We start from the raw sequence: 23,162 nt of genomic DNA, 5'->3' as shown, positions 1-23,162 counted from the left end.
ATTCTATTGGCTAGAATTTTGTTGAGGATTTTTGCATCTATGTTCATGAGGGATATGGGTCTATAATTTTCTTTTTTTGTAATGTCTTTACCTGGTTTTGGTATCAGGGAGATGGTAGCTTCATAGAATGAGTTAGATAGTATTCCGTCTTTTTCTATGCTTTGAAATACCTTCAGAAGTAGTGGTGTTAAGTCTTCTCTGAAGGTTTGGTAGAACTCTGCAGTGAAGCCATCCGGGCCAGGACTTTTTTTGTTGGAAGTTTTTTGATTACCGTTTCAATCTCTTTTTTTGTTATGGGTCTATTTAGTTGTTCTACTTCTGAATGTGTTAGTTTAGGTAGGTAGTGTTTTTCCAAGAATTCATCCATTTCTTCTAGGTTTGCAAATTTGTTAGAGTACAATTTTTCGTAGTAATCTGAAATGATTCTTTTAACTTCATTTGGTTCTGTTGTGATGTGGTCCTTCTCGTTTCTTATTCGGGTTATTTGTTTCCTTTCCTGTATTTCTTTAGTCAGTCTAGCCAATGGTTTATCAATTTTGTTAATTTTTTCAAAGAACCAACTTTTGGCTTTGTTAATTCTTTCAATTGTTTTTCTGTTCTCTAATTCATTTAGTTCAGCTCTAATTTTTATTATTTGTTTTCTTCTGGTGCCTGATGGATTCTTTTGTTGCTCATTTTCTATTTGTTCAAGTTGTCGGGACAGTTCTCTGATTTTGGCTCTTTCTTCTTTTTGTATGTGTGCATTTATCGATATAAATTGGCCTCTGAGCACTGCTTTTGCTGTGTCCCAGAGGTTTTGATAGGAAGTATTTTCATTCTCGTTGCATTCTATGAATTTCCTTATTCCCTCCTTGATGTCTTCTATAACCCAGTCTTTTTTCAGGAGGGTATTGTTCAGTTTCCAAGTATTTGATTTCTTTTCCCTAGTTTTTCTGTTATTGATTTCAAGTTTCATTGCCTTGTGGTCTGAGAAGATGCTTTGTAATATTTCGATGTTTCGGACTCTGCAAAGGTTTGTTTTATGACCTAATATGTGATCTATTCTAGAGAATGTTCCATGTGTACTAGAAAAAAAAGTATATTTTGCAGCAGTTGGGTGGAGAGTTCTGTATAAGTCAATGAGGTCAAGTTGGTTGATTGTTTTAAGTAGGTCTTCCGTGTCTCTATTGAGCTTCTTACTGGATGTCCTGTCCTTCTCCGAAAGTGGTGTGTTGAAGTCTCCTACTATAAATGTGGAGGTGTCTATCTCACTTTTCAATTCTGTTAAAATTTGATTTATGTATCTTGCAGCCCTGTCACTGGGTGCATAAATATTTAATATGGTTATGTCTTCCTGATCAATTGTCCCTTTTATCATTATATAGTGTCCTTCTTTATCCTTTGTGGTGGATTTAAGTCTAAAGTCTATTCTGTCAGAAATTAATATTGCTACTCCTCTTCTTTTTTGCTTATTGTTTGCTTGATATATTTTTTTCCATCCTTTGAGTTTTAGTTTGTTTGTGTCTCTAAGTCTAAGGTGTGTCTCTTGTAGGCAGCATATAGATGGATCATGTTTCTTTATCCAGTCCGTGACTCTCTGTCTCTTTATTGGTGCATTTAGTCCATTTACATTCAGGGTAATTATAGATAAATAAGTTTTTAGTGCTGTCATTTTGATGCCTTTTCATGTGTGTTGTTGGCCATTTCATTTTTCCACATACTTTTTTGTGCTGAGACGTTTTTCTTAGTAAATTGTGAGATCCTCATTTTCATAATGTTTAACTTTATGTTAGTTGAGTCGTTACGTTTTTCTTGGCTTTTATCTTGAGTTATGGAGTTGATATTCCTTTTTGTGGTTACCTCATTATTTGTTCATTATTTACCCCTATTTTTCTAAGTAAAAACCTAACTTGTATCGTTCTATATTGCCTTGTATCACTCTCCATCTGGCAGTTCAATGCCTCCTGTATTTAGTCCCTCTTTTTGATTATTGTGATCTTTTACCTATTGACTTCCATGATTCCCTGTTCTGTGTATTATTTTATTTATTTACTTATTTTTTAGAATTAACCTTAATTTGTTTGTTTTTGTGCTTTCCCTATTTGAGTTGATATCAGGACGTTCTGTTATGTGACCTTGTATTGTGCTCGTACCTGACATTATTGGTCATCTGACCAAACAATCTCCTTTAGCATTTCTTGTAGCCTTGGTTTGGTTTTTGCAAATTCTCTGAACTTGTGTTTATCTGTAAATATCTTAATTTCGCCTTCATATTTCAGAGAGAGTTTTGCTGGATATATGATCCTTGGTTGGCAGTTTTTCTCCTTCAGTGCTCTGTATACGTCGTCCCATTCCCTTCTTGCCTGCATGGTTTCTGCTGAGTAGTCTGAACTGATTCTTATTGATTCTCCCTTGAAGGAAACCTTTCTTTTCTCCCTGGCTGCTTTTAAAATTTTCTGTTTATCTTTGGTTTTGGCAAGTTTGATGATAATATGTCTTGGTGTTTTTCTTTTTGGATCAATCTTAAATGGGGTTCGATGAGCATCCTGGATAGATATCCTTTCGTCTTTCGTGATGTCAGGGAAGTTTTCTGTCAGGAGTTCTTCAACTATTTTCTCTGTGTTTTCTGTCCCCCCTCCCTGTTCTGGGACTCCAATCACTCACAAGTTATCCTTCTTGATAGAGTCCCACATGATTCTTAGGGTTTCTTCCTTTTTTTTTAATTCTTTTATCTGATTTTTTTTCAGCTATGTTGGTGTTGATTCCCTGGTCCTCCAGATGTCCCAGTCTACATTCTAATTGCTCGAGTCTGCTCCTCTGACTTCCTATTGTGTTGTCTAATTCTGTAATTTTATTGTTAATCTTTTGGATTTCTACATGCTGTCTCTCTATGGATTCTTGCAACTTACTAATTTTTCCACTATGTTCTTGAATAATCTTTTTGAGTTCTTCAACAGTTTTATCAGTGTGTTCCTTGGCTTTGTCTGCAGTTTGCCTAATTTCATTTGTGATGTCTTTAAGCATTCTGTAAATTAGTTTTTTATGTTCTGTATCTGATAATTCCAGGATTGTATCTTCATTTGGGAAAGATTTTGATTCTTTTGTTTGGGGGGTTGGAGAAGCTGTCATGGTCTGCTTCTTTATGTGGTTTGATATGGACTGCTGTCTCCGAGCCATCACTGGGAAACTAGTTTTTCCAGAAAATCTGCTGACTGATACGCTGGCTCCTGGCTCTGAAAACAATCGCTGTCTCCCCATATTTGTTCGTTCTCCATCTCTAATTCTGTGTTTGTTGTTCAGAGTTCGTAGATTGTTATGTATGTGATCGATTCACTTGTTTTTCCGAGTCTTTGTTGCAAGAGGGATCTGCGGTAGCGTCTACCTAGTCTGCCATCTTGGCCCCGCCTCCTCCCAAGGAGCGCTCTGGTTTTTCTGGCAGTCTATGGTATATATTCAATATTCTTCACCAATACCGTAATTCAAAGGCATCAATTCTCCTTCAGTCTTTATTCATTGTCCAGCTTTCGCGTGCATATGAGGCAATTGAAAATATCATGGCTTAGGTCAGGCACACCTTAGTCCTCAAAATGACATCTTTGCTTTTCAACACTTTAAAGAGGTCTTTTGTAGCAGATTTGCCCACTGCAATACATTGTTTGATTTCTTAACTGCTGCTTCCATGGGCATTGGTTGTGGATTCAAATATTTTCAATATTTTCTAATCTATTAGGAACCGTTGATTTTTAATTGGAAATGCCGATATGGACTCATAATTTTTTAAAAATCAGTTGCCTAGTTCTGCCCACTGAATAGTCACTGAAGCAAGGGCATCCCAGTGGCATAGAGCCCCCCAATGTTTAAATCTTGATTTCTAAGCACCATTTCACACTAAAAAAGAAAAAGACCCTGGAGCTCCTTGGAGAAATGCTTAATTCCAGGTCTGGGCCAGGGAAGGGATAAGGGGAGCCTGAGACACTTGTACTAGAAAGCAAGGAAGTTCCTGACAATGGGGACACAGGAACAAGCTAAATGATACCATGAGGGGAAAAAATCAGATCCAGAATGTAGGACATTTTACTGACTTGGTTTCTTTAAAATAAAAGTGAGGGGCATGTTCTATATTAAGAGACTTAAGAAACATAACAACCAAATGCAATGTATGCACTTTGTATCCTGGTTTAAAAAAAAAAAAATTACAGCTTTAAAATACTTAGAGATAATTGAGAGATTTGAATTTGGACTGAGTATTAGGGAACTCTTTTGAATTTTCTTAGGTCTGAAAATAGTATTGTGGTTATGAGGAGAATGTCTTATTTTAGGAGATGCGCACTGAAGTGTTTAAGGGTGAAACATCATGATATTTAAAGGAAATAAAATGTTAACAACTGTTGACTAAAAATAGTAGGTGGTTATTATAATATTCTTTCAATATTTTTATGTGCCTGAAATTGTTCATAGTAAAAAGTTGCAGGAAAAAAACTGAGAAGGAACTCTACTTCAGATGTTGGAAGATCTCTAGGATATACTGTCAAGTGAACAAAGCAAGGTGCAGATCAGGATATGTTGTATATTAATTTATATCTAAAAAAAACACAAAAAACCCTTTTCTGTTGAGTCAATTCTGACTCTTAGCGACCCTATAAAGGTGGGTATGGAAACCCTGGTGGCGTAGTGGTTAAGTGCCACAGCTTCTAACCAAAACGTTGGTAGTTCACATCCACCAGGCACTCCTTGGAAACTCTACAGGGCAGTTCTACTCTGTCCTATAGGGTCGCTATGAGTCGGAATCAACTTGATGGCAACGGGTTTGGTTTTTTGGGAAAGGGGGGTATAAATAAGGAGATGTAATTGTATCCGCTAGAAAAAAAAAAAAAAAATTTTTTTTTTTTTTTTTTATCAGGAGGCACTGGACGGAGACAGGAGACACTACGAGAAGAATTTAGAGGAGGATAGGTGAATGGGGAGGACAAGGACAGAGGTGGGGAAGAGATGTCTCAATGTACCTTTTTATACCACTTTGAGGTTTAAAATTAAAATGAATGAGTGGCAGAGGTCTGCCAGGGAAAGGAGGCTAAGAAAAAGTAGTCAGAAACATAGGAAGAGAACCAAGGAAGCCTATTCTCGTGTGAGCCTTGTCACAACATAAGACAGTGTGATGTGTGGTGTGAATGAGCAGAGAGCTGGGAAGAGGATGAAGATGGAGAAAAGGTCACTGGCTTTGGTTAACAGGGGCTAATAGTGACTTAGCTAAGGAGAAGGGCAGGACCTCACCAGAGAAAGTGGGCCTGGGGAAAGGTGGCTGAGGACTGTGAGTGTAGCTCACTCTTTGAAGAGTAAGGGGAAAGGGAGAAAAGATGGTTAGAAGGGTGGAGGATGGAGGGAGAGCTTCTTCAGGAGAGGGGTGTGAGGCATATCAATGAGCCAAAGACGAGCCAGTAGAGAGGGAGAGAGTGGAAGGCAAGGGCTGGGCCAGGAGTGAGTGAAGAACAATTGCTTCAGAGGTGAGGGGGAGGGTTGAGGAGGGTCGTGTTTGGGTGGTCCCCATATTTTCAAAAAAGAAAGATAGCATTATCTACTCGAAGTCATGAGTTGTGTGCAGACATTGTGAAGAGATGCTGAGATGAATTCATTTGGCAAACAATTCTGTGTGAAGAGGCTCCAGTTATTCCTGGCTTAAATGTTTATCCTCACCCAGCCCTCATGGTGATGCCACCAGGGAATCAGAGCGGAAGATGGGGGTTAGTCCAGAGTGGAAGAAGATGTTCAAGGTCAAAAATCAGAGGGGAAAGGGAATTCAGGGTGCCATTGAGAGGGTGGTGGAACTGGTGGGCCGAGGCTGGGGGGGGGGTTGGTCAGAGACAGGTAGGCTGGTTAGCCGGGTAGACAGGAAGTGTGAGGGCTTTCAGTCAGGTGGGGGTCACAGGGACAGGGCAGTAGGAAGCACAGGAGCTTATGGCCATGAAGGGTGTTTCAGAGTTGTGGACTGGGCAGCCAGTCAGGTCCAGGCAATGACAAGCCCTCACCCTTCTCATCTGTAAAATGAACATTACTGTCTTAACAGCTTCCTCTAAAGAGATGGTGTGGGACTTAATAAGGCCTTCAGGATCTCAGCAGGAGAGGCTTGGGACAGAGGTGCTCTTGCTGTGTGGCCCCAGCTCTCTGTGAGCTCTTTATTTTTGCAGCTCCAAACCCTCCCATCAGCTGCTCTCAGCCAGCACACGGAAGCAGCGCCAGCTCCTGGTTTCTATAGCGACCGATGCACTTCAAAGGGGGAAGTAGAGGGACGCAAAGGAAATAACAAAGGGGGAGTGAACAGCACAGATATTTGACACATGAAGAATCCAGGAGGGACGTAATGTGACCTAGTTTTATGGCTATTGGGAACGTTTCTGGCCCTTACACTTGACTATTTTATTTGTTTGTCATAGTCTCTTCACCTAGAGCTGTAAAGGGAGGTGATAGAATGCAGCACTGTTCCTGATGAAAGGCTAATATTGAAACACTGTGAGGATCAGAGAGCTGGGAAGACCAGGAAAATCCTGAGCCCCACTGCCCTGACTCCTGGCCTCTTTGCTCTCAGTGCCTGCCATCTCCTTCTTCCTAGGGAACACATGGCTGTGTGCAGGGCCTTTGCATTGGACGCCTCCTGGTCAGCACTCTAGCTGTGTGATCTTGGGCGGCTTCCTTAACCACTCTGTGCCCCAATGCCCTAATCTGTGAAATGAGGGAAGTCTGACTTTCATGTGTGGTTAACCCATTGCTGTGGAGTTAGTTAGACTCATAGGGACCCTATAGGACAGGGTAGAACTGCCCCAGAGTTTCCAAGGAGTGCCTGTTGGATTTGAACTGCCAACCTTTTGGGTAGCAGCTGTAGCTTTCAACCACTACACCACCAGCATTTCCTTCTTGTGTGGTTGGCCAGGGCTAAGTGAGATGACACATTTCAAGTGCCTGGCCGATTGGAGGGCCTCAGTAAAGAGCAGCTGGTCATTCTGGTGAGGGGCCACTGGGCTTGGGCAGGGCCAGCACCCAGTAACACTGCCCTTTTTTGCTTTTCTTCCGTTCCCTTCTAGTTGGCCACGGACAGAGTGAAGGGGAGAGGATGGTGGTGTCTGACTTCCACGTTTTCGTCAGGGATGTGTTACAGCACGTGGATGTCATGCAGAGAGACTACCCCAGGCTTCCTGTCTTCCTTCTGGGTCACTCCATGGTAAGCAGACCACAGAGGACCCGGCTGCACGTGGGCCTGCCCAGCCCTGTGGGATGGGGGTGTGAGTGCCATAGGGGAGTAGGGGGCCAGCGCCCTTTGTTGCCCTGCACTGGAGTTCCCAGGCAATTTAGTGCTTAGGAAGCCAGCCAGGTTCAGGCCCTGGAGACAGGCCTGGAGGGAGCCAGAGCAAGGCCTATTCATTCCTCAGGGCTCCCGGCCATGTGCCAGCCGAGCCTCACTGAAGTGCTTGCAGGCTGACTGGGAAATTGATCCTTTTCAACCCCTTTAGCCTTGGGGCTACTTCATCCATCCTTCATCCATCTGAATCTACTAAGGGCACTCATGCTTCCTGCAGAGCCACTTCTCAAAGAGGGGGATGCTCCTGGTTAGCGAGAGCCCACAGACGGCCAGAGCCCTTCCTTCTGGTTCAGGATTGTACAGGAACTGGGAACAAAAGGGCACCTGTAGAAACAATTCCTTAAATGTTACTCAAAATACTTTTCACCTCTTAGATGTATAAAATCCTCTAAGAATCAACAGAGTAATGTAATCTTTAAATCGGGATCCTCAACTGGCAGCCCCAGGCTGACTCCCTACAGAGAGGCTGAGTGTTTTTAACCACTTGAATTTGAATGCCTGGGGATTGCTCACTGGGGCAGGCCGAGGCCTGCCCCCTTTTATCAGAGTCTGGCTCCATTCATGTAGTCCTTGGGTGGTACAAACATTCCCAGCTGCTAACTGAAAAGTCAAAGGTTTGAGTCCACCCAGAGGTGCCTCAAAAGAAAGGCCTGGCCATCTACTTCCGAAAAGTCAGCCCTTGACAACCGTATGGAGCACAGTTCTACTCTGACACACATAGGGTCCTCATCAGTTGGAATCGACTCCTCTGGAACTGTTTTTTTTTTTTTTTTCCTCACTTGGCGTGGTTTATACATTATTTGTCTGACCCTGGGAAACCCTGGTGAGGTAGTGGTTAAGAGTTCAGCTGCTACCAAAAGGTCGGCAGTTTAAATCCACCAGGCGCTCCTTGGAAACCCTGTGGGGCAGTTCTACTCTGTCTGATTGGGTTGCTATGAGTTGGAATCGACTCGACAGCAATGGATTTACGTTGCCTGACCCTGTAAGTACTTGAGACTTCAGCCCTTGGTTTAAACTCTCTTTCCAGCTTCAGCAAATAGACAGGCCTTGCTCCTTCAGCACCATCTAAGTTCACCAAGTATTTTTCTTGGAACCTACATTTCTGGGACCTGTACTGAACCAGGAAAAAAATGTAGCCATCTCTTCTTATGATCGATCAGATTACCAAAAAGCCTTGCATGAGGCATGATGGAGTGGATGACTTGGGGGTCTGCCAGCTTTTGGCTTGAAATGAAGGAGGAATGTGTTGTTGTTTAACTTGCAGCCTACCAGCAGGAACCTTATTTATATCTCCCTGAAATGTTTGCTGTTGAAAAATCCAGAGGAAAAAAACGTTTGTAATGAAATAATTGCTGATCTAGTTTATCCAACATTTGATGGTTTCCATTCCAAGGTAGGATAGTCAGGGCTCCGGGCCAGGCCTGCAACCTTCGGGCTGTGCCATTGGTCGTGCCATTAGAGATGCGTACAGGGTGTGGCTCACGACAGCCTTGCTGCTTTGACTTGCAGGGAGGTGCCATCTCCATCCTCACTGCCGCAGAAAGGCCAGGCCACTTCTCCGGCATGGTTCTCATCTCACCCTTGGTTCTCGCCAATCCGGAGTCGGCCACAACTTTCAAGGTAAGAGGGCTTCTGGGTCCTTGGGACTCTGGCAGCCTCCCTGGGCCTCGGAGCCTGCCTTTATGGCTAGAATTTGGGTAACCCCAAGAACCCAGTGCCGTCGAGTCAATTTGGGTAAAAGGACCAAAGTCAGTTCTTTGACTTCATGCTCTATTGTGTAAAGATTGGGACAAATATCAAACATTGTTGCCACCTGAATTCAATCATTTCTGAAGTCAGATTTTTTTTTTCCTCCCAAAGAGATGAAAAATTATTTCCTCTTTGTGTATGTTTTACTGGTGACTTTTAAAAGGGAAAAAGGTTATACATGTTATTAATCCTGCAAAGTACCCTTTTGTTAACAAGTCAGATGTAAAGCTTGAGCTGTTTTTCATTGAATATCTGCCAACTTCAGCAAAAAGTGAATAGAGGGTGGAATTTGAGGCAACTTGTAGTGGCAACAGAGCCCCTTTTTGGGTAGTACTTTCTCTGAGCACTTTCACTGCTAATTCTAACAGATACATAATTTTGTTTCTCTGGTTATGATGTTGCACGAATGCACATGTGAGTGGAACATGCTTTTGGTGCTGGGGCTTTCAGCTGCAAGGGAGCTGACGAACAACTAGAAATAGACCCAGTGCCTTCTCTCTCTGCGAAAGGAGTTGAGACCTGTGACCTCAGCAGCGCCTTCAGCAATGACCATGTGAGTCAGTGGCGTGTTGAGATAGACCAGTAGGATGGAGAATCTCAACTTCTCTGTCCCCAGGGGGGTCTGTTCTCACTCAAATTCTGGGCTGGAAGGTCAGACTGATGCGGCTGCCCCCAAGCCAGTTCTTATGGCTCTCAGGGAGATCTTAAGGGGGGGTGTCATGACATCATGTGCACTGGGCAGCACCCACTCTAGGATGCACCCTTACTATACCTGACCTCGCCTCACATGATAGTAAGACCATTTAAATAATAGCGTTAACGTTTAAACCTCCAGTATTCTCTTCAGGACCCAAACTGTGGGACACAGTGTAAGGAATGAAACCTCATAAAAATGTCCTAAAAATGTTTCCTACAGACATGAGTACAGACCTGATCCTGGGCTCTAGAGGTAGATGTGATGGTGAGGGTCCTAAGTATGGGCTTTCATTACATGCAGAAAACCTCACCAATGTGGAATGGGGAGGGGCTGGTAAAAGAGAACCCTGGATTTACCAGAGTTTGACTCTCCGACAGTTTAAGCAGGAACGATTATTTAGTTGGCTGAAGAAGAGAGATGGATAGTGCCTTTGAATTTCACTCCACGTTCAGGAAGTCACCACTGACTTCTTGAAATCGTCCTACTGTCATTGGTAAACTTCACTGCTGGGCATAGGACAGCAGTAGAAGCCAAGGCCACCTGTCCTTGCCATGGAATAATGAGGGCCCCTCGGAGTCAAAAATAGTGGTCGTCTAAATGAACCAGGAGAAGCTGACTTACCTGACTTTTCCTATGACTGCAGTTACATGCTATAAGGCCACTTTTTATCTGAGCAGAATGAGTACAACCAGGATCCTAAAGGGAAGAGGCATGCCCATTGCACTCCCTGTGCTGGGGTTTATGCACAGGTAGTAAGTGCGGTGAGTGCCAGCCAGCCCTCTTCCTTCCCATGCTTTAGCTCGTTTGACTGTGGTGTCACCTGAGAAATAGTTCGACCTGCATTTTACGGATGGGAAAACAGGCTTAGAAAGGGTGAGTGACTTGGCAGGATCCTACCACTTGTGGGATGGGTTCGTATCCAGGGCTGCCCCTCTCCGTCTAGGATGCCTTCTCATAGAAGAAAAGCCAGAGACTGGGAGCTCTCCAGGTGAAGTGGAGGAGGGCTCAGGGCAGCTGGGCCTGGAGCTGGAGTAGCAGATTCTTCCCAGAGTCCTCCAGAGCTCCTGTGCTGACAGGTGGCATTTAACTCTGGGCCAGGTCATGGAAGCGACCTTTCAAAGCCATGTGCTAATAGATCTCCTTGTTGATTCAGGAGCCAGCTGTTCCCGCGGGGACGCAGGTTTACCCTTATTAACCAAGACAAATTAGATTGCCTGTGTTCCCAGACCTCAAGGACCCATCCCCCCCTCCCCCGACATCTGTTGCTGCCCGTGAATCTTCAGCAGTTTTGACCAACACAGTCTGTGATCCATTTGTCTACCTTGGCCTGGATGACCTGATCATCTTCCACACGCTTTCTAACCTTGTCCCACAGCCTTGCTGAAAGAGCTTCACAGAATCTTTTTAAAATTTGAATTTAAAATTTTAAGAATAATACGTTTATTTGGTTCAAAATTCAAAAGGTTAAAAAGGGCGTACAGGGAGGTGGCGGAAGACGGCGTGGCCGAGCGATGGACACTCAGCCGATTCTTGGAGTCAGCTGATTGTGACCATCTTGCCACCACAGAAGAGGACACAAATGGAGAAGTTCTGTGGGTGTGGTGTTGTCCTTCCATGACAGCTGCACTAAGGAACCTGCTACTGAGAAAATGCTGCCTTACAGATGAAAACAGCTTCTCCACCCCTTCGTCTTTGGCCAGTACCAAAGAACATGGTTTTTATATAACAACAATTGAAGTTCCGGATCCTTCAGTTTTAAAAAAGAATGTACGTGAAACGTGGGAGCCCAGTTAAAATGATGGAGAGTTATATTGCAGTTCTCACAAAGGGAATATGCCAGAGTGAAGAAAATGGCACCTTCCTTAGCAAGGACTTTGATATCCGAAAAGCATTGCATCTCAATTTGAAATGGAAACTGTTATCTTATACACAGCACTGATGCTAACGATTAGAATTATCATCGGCCCCCCAAGAACAGAAGCTGTCCAGGAGTTTACCAGGACGCTGCGTGCCCTGGTGGGGCATACAACAGGATTGGACCACTCTTCATTCTTACGTGCACCTCAGCAGTGATGAGCTGGACGCCCTGCAGATGTGCACAGGTTACGCCACTGGATTTGTAGACCTGGAGGGAGCGATAGACCAGACCTCTATGAGGTTTTTGTGAATCTAGCCAATAGTTAGATCACCGATGTGCCGCTTGCAAAAGAAGCCATGATGATGGGGAAACTGCACAAAGAAATCGGTCAGCTAATTGTCCAGTCTGCAGAAGACTCCAGTATATCAGACAGCCAAGTTCTTAAGGACGTTTGCCTAAAAACAAGAGAACTCTTGACCAACCTAGCTTCATTTACAGAAGTTTCAGACAGTGGAGAAAATTCTTGACCAACCTAGCTTCATTTACAGAAGTTTCAGACAGTGGCACTGTTTTGAAGCACTAAAGCAGAAACAGCTTCCACTAGCCACAGAAAACTTCCTTTAGCATCTAGCAGCAGCTGAACATGCATACTGAAAATCTGACTGTGTGATAGAAAGTATCACTGATGGCAGATCTAAAGCTTCCCTTTCGCTATGCTGATCCATTCGGTATGTAAAATACTGAAAATAGCAAAGATGTTATATTTTAAAAAGGGGGGCATACATACAGTGAAAGGTTTCTCTCCTTGGTTAGGGTGGGCAACCAATGTCACCAGTTTCTTGAACATCCTTCCAGAGATAGTTTTGTGTCTACGAACAATTCAATACACATTCTTATGGATTGAATCGTGCCCCACAAAGTGTGTTGTAAAGCCTAATATGCCTGTGGCTATAATCCTATTTGGGAATGGGTTGCCTTTGTTATGTTAATGAGGCAGGATTAATGTAGGGTGTGTTGTGAGTCAGTCTCTTACAAAATATAAAAAGAGCAGATTAGGACAGGCCAGCAGAGATGGGGGAAGAGAGATATCAAGCCACATGAAGATCGGGGCCCAGGAGCAGAAGCTCAAAGAGACAAGAACATTTCTCTATAGCCAACAGAGAGAGAAAACCTTCCCCTACTGCCAGCACCCTGAATTCGAACTCCAAGCCTCCTAAACTGCGAGAATAAGTTTCTGTTTGTTAAAGCCACCCACATGTTGTATTTCTGTTACAGCAGCACTAGATAACTAAGACTCACACATACTCCTCGTGTTTACATAAATGGGAGCATGCTATGAGCACTTTGTTTTTACATTTTTGCTTTGTTTGTTCTTGTGGGGATTTGATTTTGTTGTTTGGTTTAGCAGCGTGTCTTGGTGCTCGTATCTATCAGGACCTAGCCAGGGTTCCACTGAACAGGTAGATCATGGTTTAGATAAGCTTCCCTGCTGGCTGACCTTGGGGTGTTTCCAATTGTCTGCTCTCACAAGCCTCCCAGAGGAAAAGATGTTTAAAGACACTGCTTTCCTCTTGCTCTATGGATGAGCAAGCTGAGGCCAAGAAGGGGGACTTCCCGGATTGCACTCTTGGTGGGCAGCAGAGCAGAACATCGAATCCTGATCACCTGACTCCGTGTCCAGTGTTCAGTTGGTCAGGCCATTCAACAGTTTCTTTTATGGCTTCGAGCAGTTCCCCCAGTTATCCAGGGGACAGCATGAGGTAGCCAAGTCTTTGATAACACAGTTATCAAATTGGCCAGCCCTTCACACCTTGAGACCTGAGAATGATAGGTTCCTCCCCCTCCTAAACCTCGCACACATCAGTTCTTATCTAAAAGGCCAGTTTCTAACAGGCTGAGATAAATTCAGCCTGGAGAAGAGATAATGAGAACAGAGGCTTTGGGCCTCCACACACGGTCTCTGCTAAGAATGTGGTTTCACAGTGACAGTGACAGCCTCAGAAATTTAGAAACAAAAGTTCAATGCATTAAAGTATGTCTGTTACCCAAAGGAAGATTGGAATAGGAGGGAAATTCCTCAGTATGATTCAGGGCATACATGAAGAGCCAACAGCCAACATTATACTTAATGGAGAAAGACTGAGAGCTTCCCCTTGAAACTGGGAACAAGGCAAGGGTGCCCATTCTCACTACTTCTAGTCAATATTTTATTAGAAGTCCAAGCCAGAGTAATAAGACAAGAAAAAGAAATAAAAGTTATCCAGATTGGAAAAGAAGAAGTAAAATTATCTCTATTTGCAGATGTTACTCTTTTATATGTACGAAATCCCAAAGAGTCCACAAGAAAACTTCTAGAGCTAATAGAGGAATTTAGCAAAATTGCAGAGTACAAGGTCAACAGACAAAAATCAGTTGGGCTTCTATACACCAGCAAGGAGAAATCTGAAAGGGAAATTAGGTAAACAATTGCATTTACAATAGCATCTAAGAGAATGAAATACCTAGGAATAAATCTAACCAGGGACGTGAAGGACTTAAACAATGGAAACTATAAAGCACTGCTGAAAGAGATGAAAGAAGACTTAAATAAATGGAAATATGTTCCATGTTCATGAATTGGAAGGCTTAATATTGTTAAGATGTCAATACTACCCAAAGCAATCTATAAATTCAATACAATCCTGATCAAAATTCCAACAGCCTTCTCTACAGAAACAGAAAAACCAATTCCCAATTTCATATGGAAGGGCAAGAGGCGCCGAATAGCTAAAACAATGTTGAAAAAGAAGAACAAAGTAGGACGACTCACATTTCCTGATTTTAAAACATACTATACAGCTATGGAAACCCTGGTGGCATAGTAGTTAAGAGCTACAGCTGCCAACCAAGAGGTCAGCAGTTCAAATCCACCAGGCGCTCCTTGGAAACTCTATGGAGCAGCTCTCCTCTGTCCTGTAGGGTCGCTATGAGTCGGAATTGACTTGACAGCAACTGATTTGGTTTGTTTTTTGTTTTATACAGCTACAGTAATCAAAACAGCCTGGTACTTGTATAATAATAGACACATAGACCAACAGAATAAAATTAGGAGTCCAGAAAGAAACCCACACATCAATGGTCAACTGATTTTTAACAAAGACGCTAAGTCCATTCAACAGGGAAAGGAGTCTTTTCAATAAATGGTGCTAGGAAAATTGGATTTCCACACACAGAAAAATGAAACAGGATCCATGCCTCACACCATACACGAAAACAAATTCAAAATGGATTAAGGACCTAAATGTGCAAATTAAACCATAAAATTCTTTAGAGGACAAAGCAGTAGTAACACTGTCAGGCTTAGCTTTTAACAATGGATTATCTAATAAAATAACAAAAGCACAAACAACAAAAGACAAAATAAATAAATGGGACCTCATAAAAATTAAAAACTTTTTTTCATCAAAAGACTTTACCAAAAAAGTTATAAGACCAGCTGGGAGAATATTTTCAGAAACCATATATCCAACAATAATCTAATAACGAAAGTACATATAAAACTTAAACAACTTAACAACAAAAAGACCAACAACCCAATCACAAAATGGGCAAAGGATTTGAATAGATATTTCATCAAAGAGGGTATTCAAATGGCCACTAAACACATGAAAAGATGCTCAGCATTGTTAGCTATCAGAGAGTTGCAAATCAAAACCACAGTGAGATGCTGTTTCACTTCCACTAGGATGGCTAACATAAAATAATAATAATAATAATAATGAATGTTGGCGAGAATGTGGGGAAATTGGAACCCTTACCCATTGCTGGTGGTAGTGCAAAATGGTTCAGCTGTTTTGGAAAACAGCGTGGCGTTTCCTCAAAAAGCTAAAAATAGAACTACCCCATATGACCCAGCCATTCTGCTCCTAGGTATATACCCAAAAGACTTGAAAGCAGAGACTCAGACAGAGATTTGTACACCAATGTTCGTTGCAGCACTATTCACAATAGTGAAAGGGTGGAAACAATCTAAATGCCCATCAACAGATGAATGGATAAACAAAATGTGCCATATACATACAATGGAATACTACTCTACCAGTAGGAAAAATGAGGTCTTGATACGTGCTACCACATAGATGGAGCTTGAAGACATTACGCTGAGTGAAATAAGGCAATCACAAAAGATCAAATATTATATGACCTTACTTATATAAGAAGATATGAAAAGGCAAATGTATAGAGGCCAAAGTTTATTAGTGGTTATCGGGGCGGAGGGAGGTAGAAAAGGGGATTAACGATGATGGAAAAATTGTATGGATTAAGGGTAGGGCTGCACAGCTGATTATTATAATTGCTGTCAATAAGTTGTACACCTGTAAAAAGCTGAATTGGCACAAGTTGTGTGTACGTATATTTACAACAATGACCAAAAAAAAACAACAACAACAAAAGAGTAGCTGCTGAGACTGCTTATGTATAATGAAAAACCTTGTGGGATTTGGTTTCTTGGTGTAGAGATTCAGGGTCATGGTTACATAGGACATCTCGGTTTATTGACCTAATAACATGTTTAGTGCCTCTGTTCAGTCTCCTAGCTCATTGTGTAGTGCCTGAGGTCTTAAGAGCTTGAAAGTGGACACCCAAGCCACAACAATTGGTCTCTATTTGCCTGGAGCAAAAGAGGAAGAAGTAGAGTCAGGAATAGAAGGAAGATATGGGATGTGTGGCTAATTGCCTCCATGAACAACTGCCTCCTTTGCCATGAGACCAGAAGAACTGGATGGTGCCCAGCTGCCATTACTGAACATTTTGGTCAAAGATTGCATAGTAGAATCCTGATCAAAAGGGGGAACATGTAGAACAGAATCTCAAATTCTCACAGACTCCAACTGTCTGGAGCCATGGGGGTTGGATGAACCCCTGAAACTGTTGCCCTTAAAAAAAAAAAAAAAACTTTTTTTTTTTTTTTTTTTAGATAATCTTTAAACCTTAAACCAAAAGTATTCTCTGAAGTCTTCTTAAAGCCAAATAAACAGCTTAGCTTAATAAAAAAGGCCTGCCTTGAGCATTATGCTCTTTTAAGAATTATCTATACAGGATCAAATTGACAAGAGCTACTAGAAAGATTAGATAGATAGGCACCTTAGGGGGCAGTTGAGTTTATGCTAAAGGGAGAGGAACAACTCAGAAAAGGAGAGTGAGAATGGTTGCACAACTCGAATAATGAGATCAATGTCACTAAATGGTACGTGTAGTAGTTGCTGAATTGGTGGTGTTTTGCTGTGTATATGCTCAACAACAGCAACAAAATAAGTATTTTTTAAAGTATGTCTGGTTGTTGATGAGGTGGCCTCATAGGGGCCATCTAAGTGTCTTGTGCCCCAGTGAGGCAGGGGCTAGAGGTCATGCTCTAGCACAGAGGTAAAATCCATGACTGCCCATGACCAGTGTAAAACTTGGTCTCCTCGCCTATACTTTTCCAGGGATAAAACACAGGGATGTTGGCTGAGGGTCACAGAGTCCCTTTTTTCTCTGGGAGCCCTATGGAAGAGACCAGAACTCCCCCTAGTAGATCAGCTGGGGGTGAGGGGACTCATTCTAAATGGCCTTCTCTGCCTGCTGCCTGGATGTTCTCCCCTGGGGTCCTGGGGAAGGGATGCTGGAGCCAGCTCAGTGCTTCCAGAAGATTCCACCCTCCATTAGCAGGAAGTACAAGGAAGAATTGACATTATGAACCTAGTGCTCAGATAGGCATGTGACATCCTGTCTCATTTCATCTCCGGCACCACCCTGTGAGGAAAGAACAATCATTCCCAATTGACAAACAAGGAAATGAGGCCCAAGGTCATGCTTGAGGTTCTCTTGAGCACCAGCTCGGGCCAGCATGTGTGGCAGGATGCTCCCTTTCACCCAGAAACATGCGAGATCAGCTTCCCTTGACCTTAGCCCACTTCCCATCTGAATGTCGCTCATCTGGTTTTAGTCACTGGAACCCAAGAGGGAGAGGAGCAGGAAGTGGGGGATGGGCTGGAAAATTATCACTCTTCAAACTTGGGGTAAATTTAGACCCAGGAGCCTGGGGACTTGGCTGGGAGCATGAGCTGGCCCGGTGGCCAAAGGCTGAGCCCTGTGGGCGAACTTATCTCTGTCCTGCTGTGCAATCACTGGGTGCTCAGATCTCAGGACACGAGGAGGCTTCCTTTAGCATTCCAGGAGGATTATTCTCCCCAGCACGTCTCCTGCATGCGTTTGTGTGAGAGCCCCCTCGTGCCAAGGTCATCTAGGCACTGGACGTGACAGTGAGCTGGGCAGCCCTGGTACTGGGAGAGGCGAAAGCCGGATGTGGCCCAGGGGCCTTGCTGCGTCATAGACAGCCCTTCCCATGACTCTTCTCACCAGCATCCACCCCCACAGAAGGCAGGAGCTGTGTCCTCCTTTGCCCAGGTTGAGTTGCTAACTCCACTTTAGAAGACAAAGATTGTAATTACCTATCTCATGTTAAATGTTTGGCTGGCAAAAGCTTAAGAATGATTTTAGGGAGCTGTAAAAACCTTTCGGATCAATAAAGGTGTTTGTGAATATCTCTGGTATTTATTTACAGTGAGTTCACAGAAGAAATGCCTGAGCTTGTTGAGGCTTTGTGTCACACTTCAGCCTCTTGAGTTCATTGGTGGGAGCCGTGGCCTCTTTGGTGGGTGAAATAATTTGGGGTTCTAACTGGGAGCACGTCATTTGTTGCAGAGCTGCGGATCGCACACTTTTCCTGAAGTCTCTGCTCTGAGTAACATTTTCATTGGTTCGCCCATTCAGTCCACCAACAAATGATCATGGAGCTTCTCCTCTGGCCACAGAGGGGGCATGCTCCATAGGTGGAGAGCTTGATCTTATCTTCCACATTTCATAGATGCAGAAACTGAGGACCATAAACTTGCTCGAGGATTCGAATCCACATGCACCTGGCTCCAAAGTTCCTGAGTCTGATTTCTCCCCCTCCCTGTGCAACCCCTTCCTGGGCTGGCCCAGCGACCTGTGTTCATGGCTGCATCCTGGCCCCCAGCTCCCACAGGCACGAAGGCTCCTGGTCGTGGTGTGGGGTTTCCCGTGAGAGGCCTGGTGGGGCCACGTTTCCTGAGCTGAGTTCGGGGCCCTCTCCACACTCCCACAGGATTCTCTGATGGGTTTGACCAAGGTGGCTGACAGGCAATCAAGAATGGTAGTAACTTGGATTCCGTTTCCTGTATTGGTGAGCCATTCCCTCCGTCCCACCACCGATGGGGCCCTCTTTCTTCTTTACAAATAGGTGCTTGGGCCCTCGCTCTGTGCAGCTCTTTCTTTGCCAGCCGACACTCTCCCCCTCACTCAGTGCTGCAGTCCTAGGATAAACAAGACAAAAAGAGCGGCAAGGGGAAGCCCACCCTGTGTAGCTGCTGGGCGTGCCCTGCCCTTGGTGGTGGCTGTCTTCTCTGTCTTGAGTCTTTTGTGGGGAAGAGGCTGAGCCCCTCGTTATTTTTTAGACCATAGCATTACTGTAATCAAAAGACCGGCCTGGGCCAAATTGAGTGCTGTCAGAAATTTCATTTGGAACTTACCACACAGGTTTGAAAGAGAGTGGAGTGACAGTCAGTGCTATCCAAACATCCCCCCTGAAAAAGGATACTTGATGGAGACCTCTGTACCCCCGGCAATGGCCGGCATGTTGGGAACACATCCCCTGCACACATCAGTAGTTCTCAAGCCTGGCTCACTCCTGAGCCACCTGGGGAGCGTTAACAAACCCTGCTGCCAGGGCATCACCTAAGGCCAATCAAATCAGACTCTCTCTGGGGACTGGGAAGAGATGTTCTAACTTCTCACAGGGTGCCCAGTCCCTCCAGCTTACATAAGGGCCTAAAGTCTTGTTACCTGAGGCAATAGGTCCCACGATGGCCCAGTGCCACCGCTGGTCTGAGGACCAGGCTCTGAGCAGGGATCCCCAGAAGACCAAGTAGGGGTTTGGGCATGGCAGGGAGTGCCCATCAACCAATAGGCTGGATGGATTCAAGGAGCAAAAGAGTAAAAACCAAGTGCTGTCTGGGAAGGCAGGAAGCCAAAGGTCATTTCAAAGGAATCCCTGGACTTCAGAAATCTCCTTCATAGGTTCTTCCTCCACCTGTCCCTTGAGTGGCATGCCTGCCTTGGGCCTGTCCTCTTCCCTGTCTGCACACTCAGGGCTTCAGCAGCCTTACGTACCTGCTGCGCTTCTGTGCCCGAGGTGACACCTGCAGCACTTAGCACCAGCCTCCGGACACAGACACAGAACAATACTGCCACAACCACATACCTCGTTCCTGGAGGGAAGCAGAATTAAACAGCGCTCGTGTTGCTAGGACACGCTGTCGGCCACTGGAGTTGTGTTACGATGGCTGACCCTGTGGCGTGCATTCACCTGCCTGGTGCCCAACAGCACCGGTTCCCTTGGGCAGGAAGTGTGCGGCTGGGTATGCCCAGGGGCCCACCGCCTTTCCTCCTCCAGTCCTCAGCCCCATGCGTTCTTACCATTTCCCCACCTGTTTGTGCTTCTGAAGTAGGTCCTTACCAAGGAGCTTGTGTAATGTACCTGGAGGGGAAAGTGAGGCAGTCAGCTCCGTTCACTTTCTAGTTCCCCAGGGACCAAGCTCTCCCGTTATTCATTTTCTGAAGAAATGCTTCTCTGAAAGTGGCTCTTCACTTTTATTTTTCCCATGAGGCTCTTTTCTTAAAAGCTTCCTTTAGCTACAGAATATTCCCCTGGAAGGAAAAAGGAAAAAGTCTCCCTGTCATTCTCTCCTGGAGGTGGATTCCGCTGTGACTCTCAAACCCCGCCGCCTGCGCTCCTCAGAAACCAGAGTCCAGCTGGGTTGGGCCTTTTCTGGTCCTAGCTAAACTGACAACCTACCTGGTCAGATATTCCCAGCAGTCCCGGGGGCAGAGGCCTCGGGACTCTGGTACTAAGCATTGTGTTTCAGAAGGTGCCGGTGGCAGGAACATAGATTCCAGAATGAAGGTAAGTCTGTCTCTTCACAAATGATCAGTTGTGAAGATGACCAGCACCACATGCCTGGGTCCACACAGAATCAGGTGACAGGCTTCCAAAATAATTTGTCAGCAAAAGAGAAATCTGGTGGTAGACTGACTCAGTGAAGAGGAAGGGCTCTGAATGGTATATCTCACATTCTTGGTTCTGGGCAGGTGCTGAGCTGTCATGTTCCTGAGCCTCCCCCTGGCTCAGGGACATCTAATCGGGTCATGGGCTTGTCCTCAAGAGGGCTGGACGGGCGGCAGGCAGACAGCGTGGCCAGGTCCGGAGTCTGGACGTCACACGTGGCCTTGAGGCTGTCCAGAGCGGGGTGGGGCATACAAGACCCACTGTCAGTCCTGCCTCAATTCAGGGAGGGAGCAGTGGCAAGAGGCACCCAAAACAGCAGAATGTCTGGAAATCAGCTGTCCGTAACTTTGGAATACACTTTAAGATTTTTTCCTAGTAATGTTGCCCTTGGGCTCTTCTTGCTCAAGTCCTATTATGAGTTATTACTATTGATAATGTTATTATTGCCCTAAGTCCCCTCTCCATACCCGCTTGGAGCCGGGTGAAGGGCAGCAGGTGGGCAGCAGTGGAATGGCAGCCACGGCCTCTCTGCATGTGGACAGGGCACTACTTCTGTGCTATAGACTCCTTTTATTTATTTATTTTTTTCAGCCTTTGAAAGCACAGATCCCAATTCTCAGAGGAGGTCCCAATTCTCAGAGGAGCTCCTAATTCCTAGAGCCCACAGACATTTCAGCCGTGTTTGAAACACCCAACTCCTTGCCTCGAGTTGCTAGAATTTCAAGCCCTCCTTTCCTGGGCTTGCCTGTCACGCTGGCCCACGTACCACTTCAACTCTTGATCCTGTCCAACATGGCGGTCCTGTGAGGCTTCAGATTATGTGGGTGTACTCCCGCTATGTCTGTGCTAGCTTGTCAGGCCCTCAAAGTCAGTGCCAGGGCTTGGCCTCGAGCCTGGCATACCAGTGGCAGCGAAATGACGTGAGTGACGTTTCTTCGCCTGGACACCAGGGTTGGGTGCAATGACTCTTAGAGGCAGGGGAGCCATCTTAGACTAAGAAGGAACTGCTGATGATGATCACAGAGGAACGGAGAGCTGACTGTGTAACCCACAGGACAGATTCCTGTCTGTGTGCTCATGTGGTCACAAGACCCTCCTTTGTTCTTGCCTGATCCCTGGTGGTCTGAGAAACCCTTGTGGTGTGAGGCCACAACCTGCACAGGCCTAAGAAGTGGAATGTTTTGCAGCTCTGGGTTTAAAGGAGGATGGGAAGGTAAGCAATAGTGTCGCCATGGAGAATATCAGTGATCATGCATCAGAAAGGTGAACACTCTCAGTTACAGAGAGAAGATAAAGAAAGGCAGTGTGGCCTAGAGGGCAGCGTGGCCTCCGCCTGGACCCTCCCCCTCCCCTTCCTGTTGAGCCCCAGCTCCTCACAGGAGGCTGCAGGGATTCGAAACTGAGCACCTAATACAGTGCCCAACATTCTAATACGTGGCTTCTCAGTAACATGTGAGTGCTATTCCCCCCCACCCATGTCAGGGACCATGGGGCCATCTCCCAGCTGCATGGTGTGCCCTACGAAGAGTCTCTGCTTCCACCTTCTATGAGATTCTAATTTCAGCACTTCACAGCTCACTTTCGAAATAGCATCTCTCATCCCCCAGTGTCTGTGCACATTTCAGAAATGCAAACAGCGTCTCTCTGAGCAGGGTGTGAGGTCCACGTCCCCCTTTTCCTGGTAACACATGAGCTGGAGAGAGAGGCGGGTGAGGGAGGGCTTGTGCCCGCATCAGGCCTGAATACCGTAGTAAGCACATACCGCGTGTCAGGTACTTTGCACTGGTGGCATAGTTTAGCCTCCCCAGTGGTCCTCCGGGGCTGCCATTCCCATTTTGCTGTAAGGAAACGAAGGCTCAGCAATGTTGAGATCCTTGCCCAAGTCCACCAGGCAACAGAGCCGGGATCCGATCCAGGCCTCCTTCCCTCTGCTGTACTGCCTCCTAGTCAGGCTGGTGGCTATTTTTGTTTCCCTTCGAGAGAAGCTGAGATGATGGACAGGCACACTCTGATCAGAGCAGGCTCCTTTTCGGGCCTTTCCATGCTCTCCTGCCTCAGTCCCAGACGACCCGGGAGGTTCTGCTCCAGCCGTGTATTTTTAGTGTCCCCAGAGCCTGCCTCGGCTGCTCCTGCAAATAATTCATAATTGCAGCCATGAGTGATTGCAGGGAAGACAGCCACGCAGAATCCAGAGCAGGCAGAAATAGCCATGCTCACCCGTGGTGGACGGGGCCAGTGCTGTGAGTGCTCGTCTGAGTGAGGATAGCGAGCACCTTGCGGTTCCGTCTTAAACACCCAGTCTCGGGAACAAACCTGGCTGATGTTCAGTTTGAGTGTCATTTTCTTTAATTTACTGTAAACTGTCACTTGGGGAAAGCCGGGTGTGGATTCCACTCATACTCACAGCTCCTGTCTTCCCTTCCGG

The 23,162-nt window shown here is 45.2% G+C and overlaps 1 protein-coding gene and 1 pseudogene across 3 annotated transcripts in view; both read left to right on the top strand.

The window, feature by feature from the left end:
• The window catches only part of MGLL (monoglyceride lipase), a 130,083-nt gene that overhangs the window by 90,136 nt on the left and 16,785 nt on the right, over positions 1-23,162 (top strand). For all 3 annotated transcript variants that reach the window (XM_010589919.3, XM_010589920.3, XM_010589917.3), the window contains exons 4-5: positions 7,053-7,189; positions 8,837-8,947. In XM_010589919.3, the coding sequence (XP_010588221.1) occupies positions 7,053-7,189; positions 8,837-8,947 (248 nt within the window). The remainder of the gene's footprint in view (positions 1-7,052; positions 7,190-8,836; positions 8,948-23,162) is intronic.
• LOC135228485 (putative DENN domain-containing protein 10 B) lies at positions 8,954-23,158 on the top strand (annotated as a pseudogene).

This window comes from Loxodonta africana, chromosome 22 (genome assembly GCF_030014295.1).
Source record: "Loxodonta africana isolate mLoxAfr1 chromosome 22, mLoxAfr1.hap2, whole genome shotgun sequence".
Lineage (NCBI taxonomy): Eukaryota > Metazoa > Chordata > Mammalia > Proboscidea > Elephantidae > Loxodonta > Loxodonta africana.
Note: the sequence above shows the minus strand (reverse complement) of the source record. Positions and strands in the feature narration are given on the sequence as shown.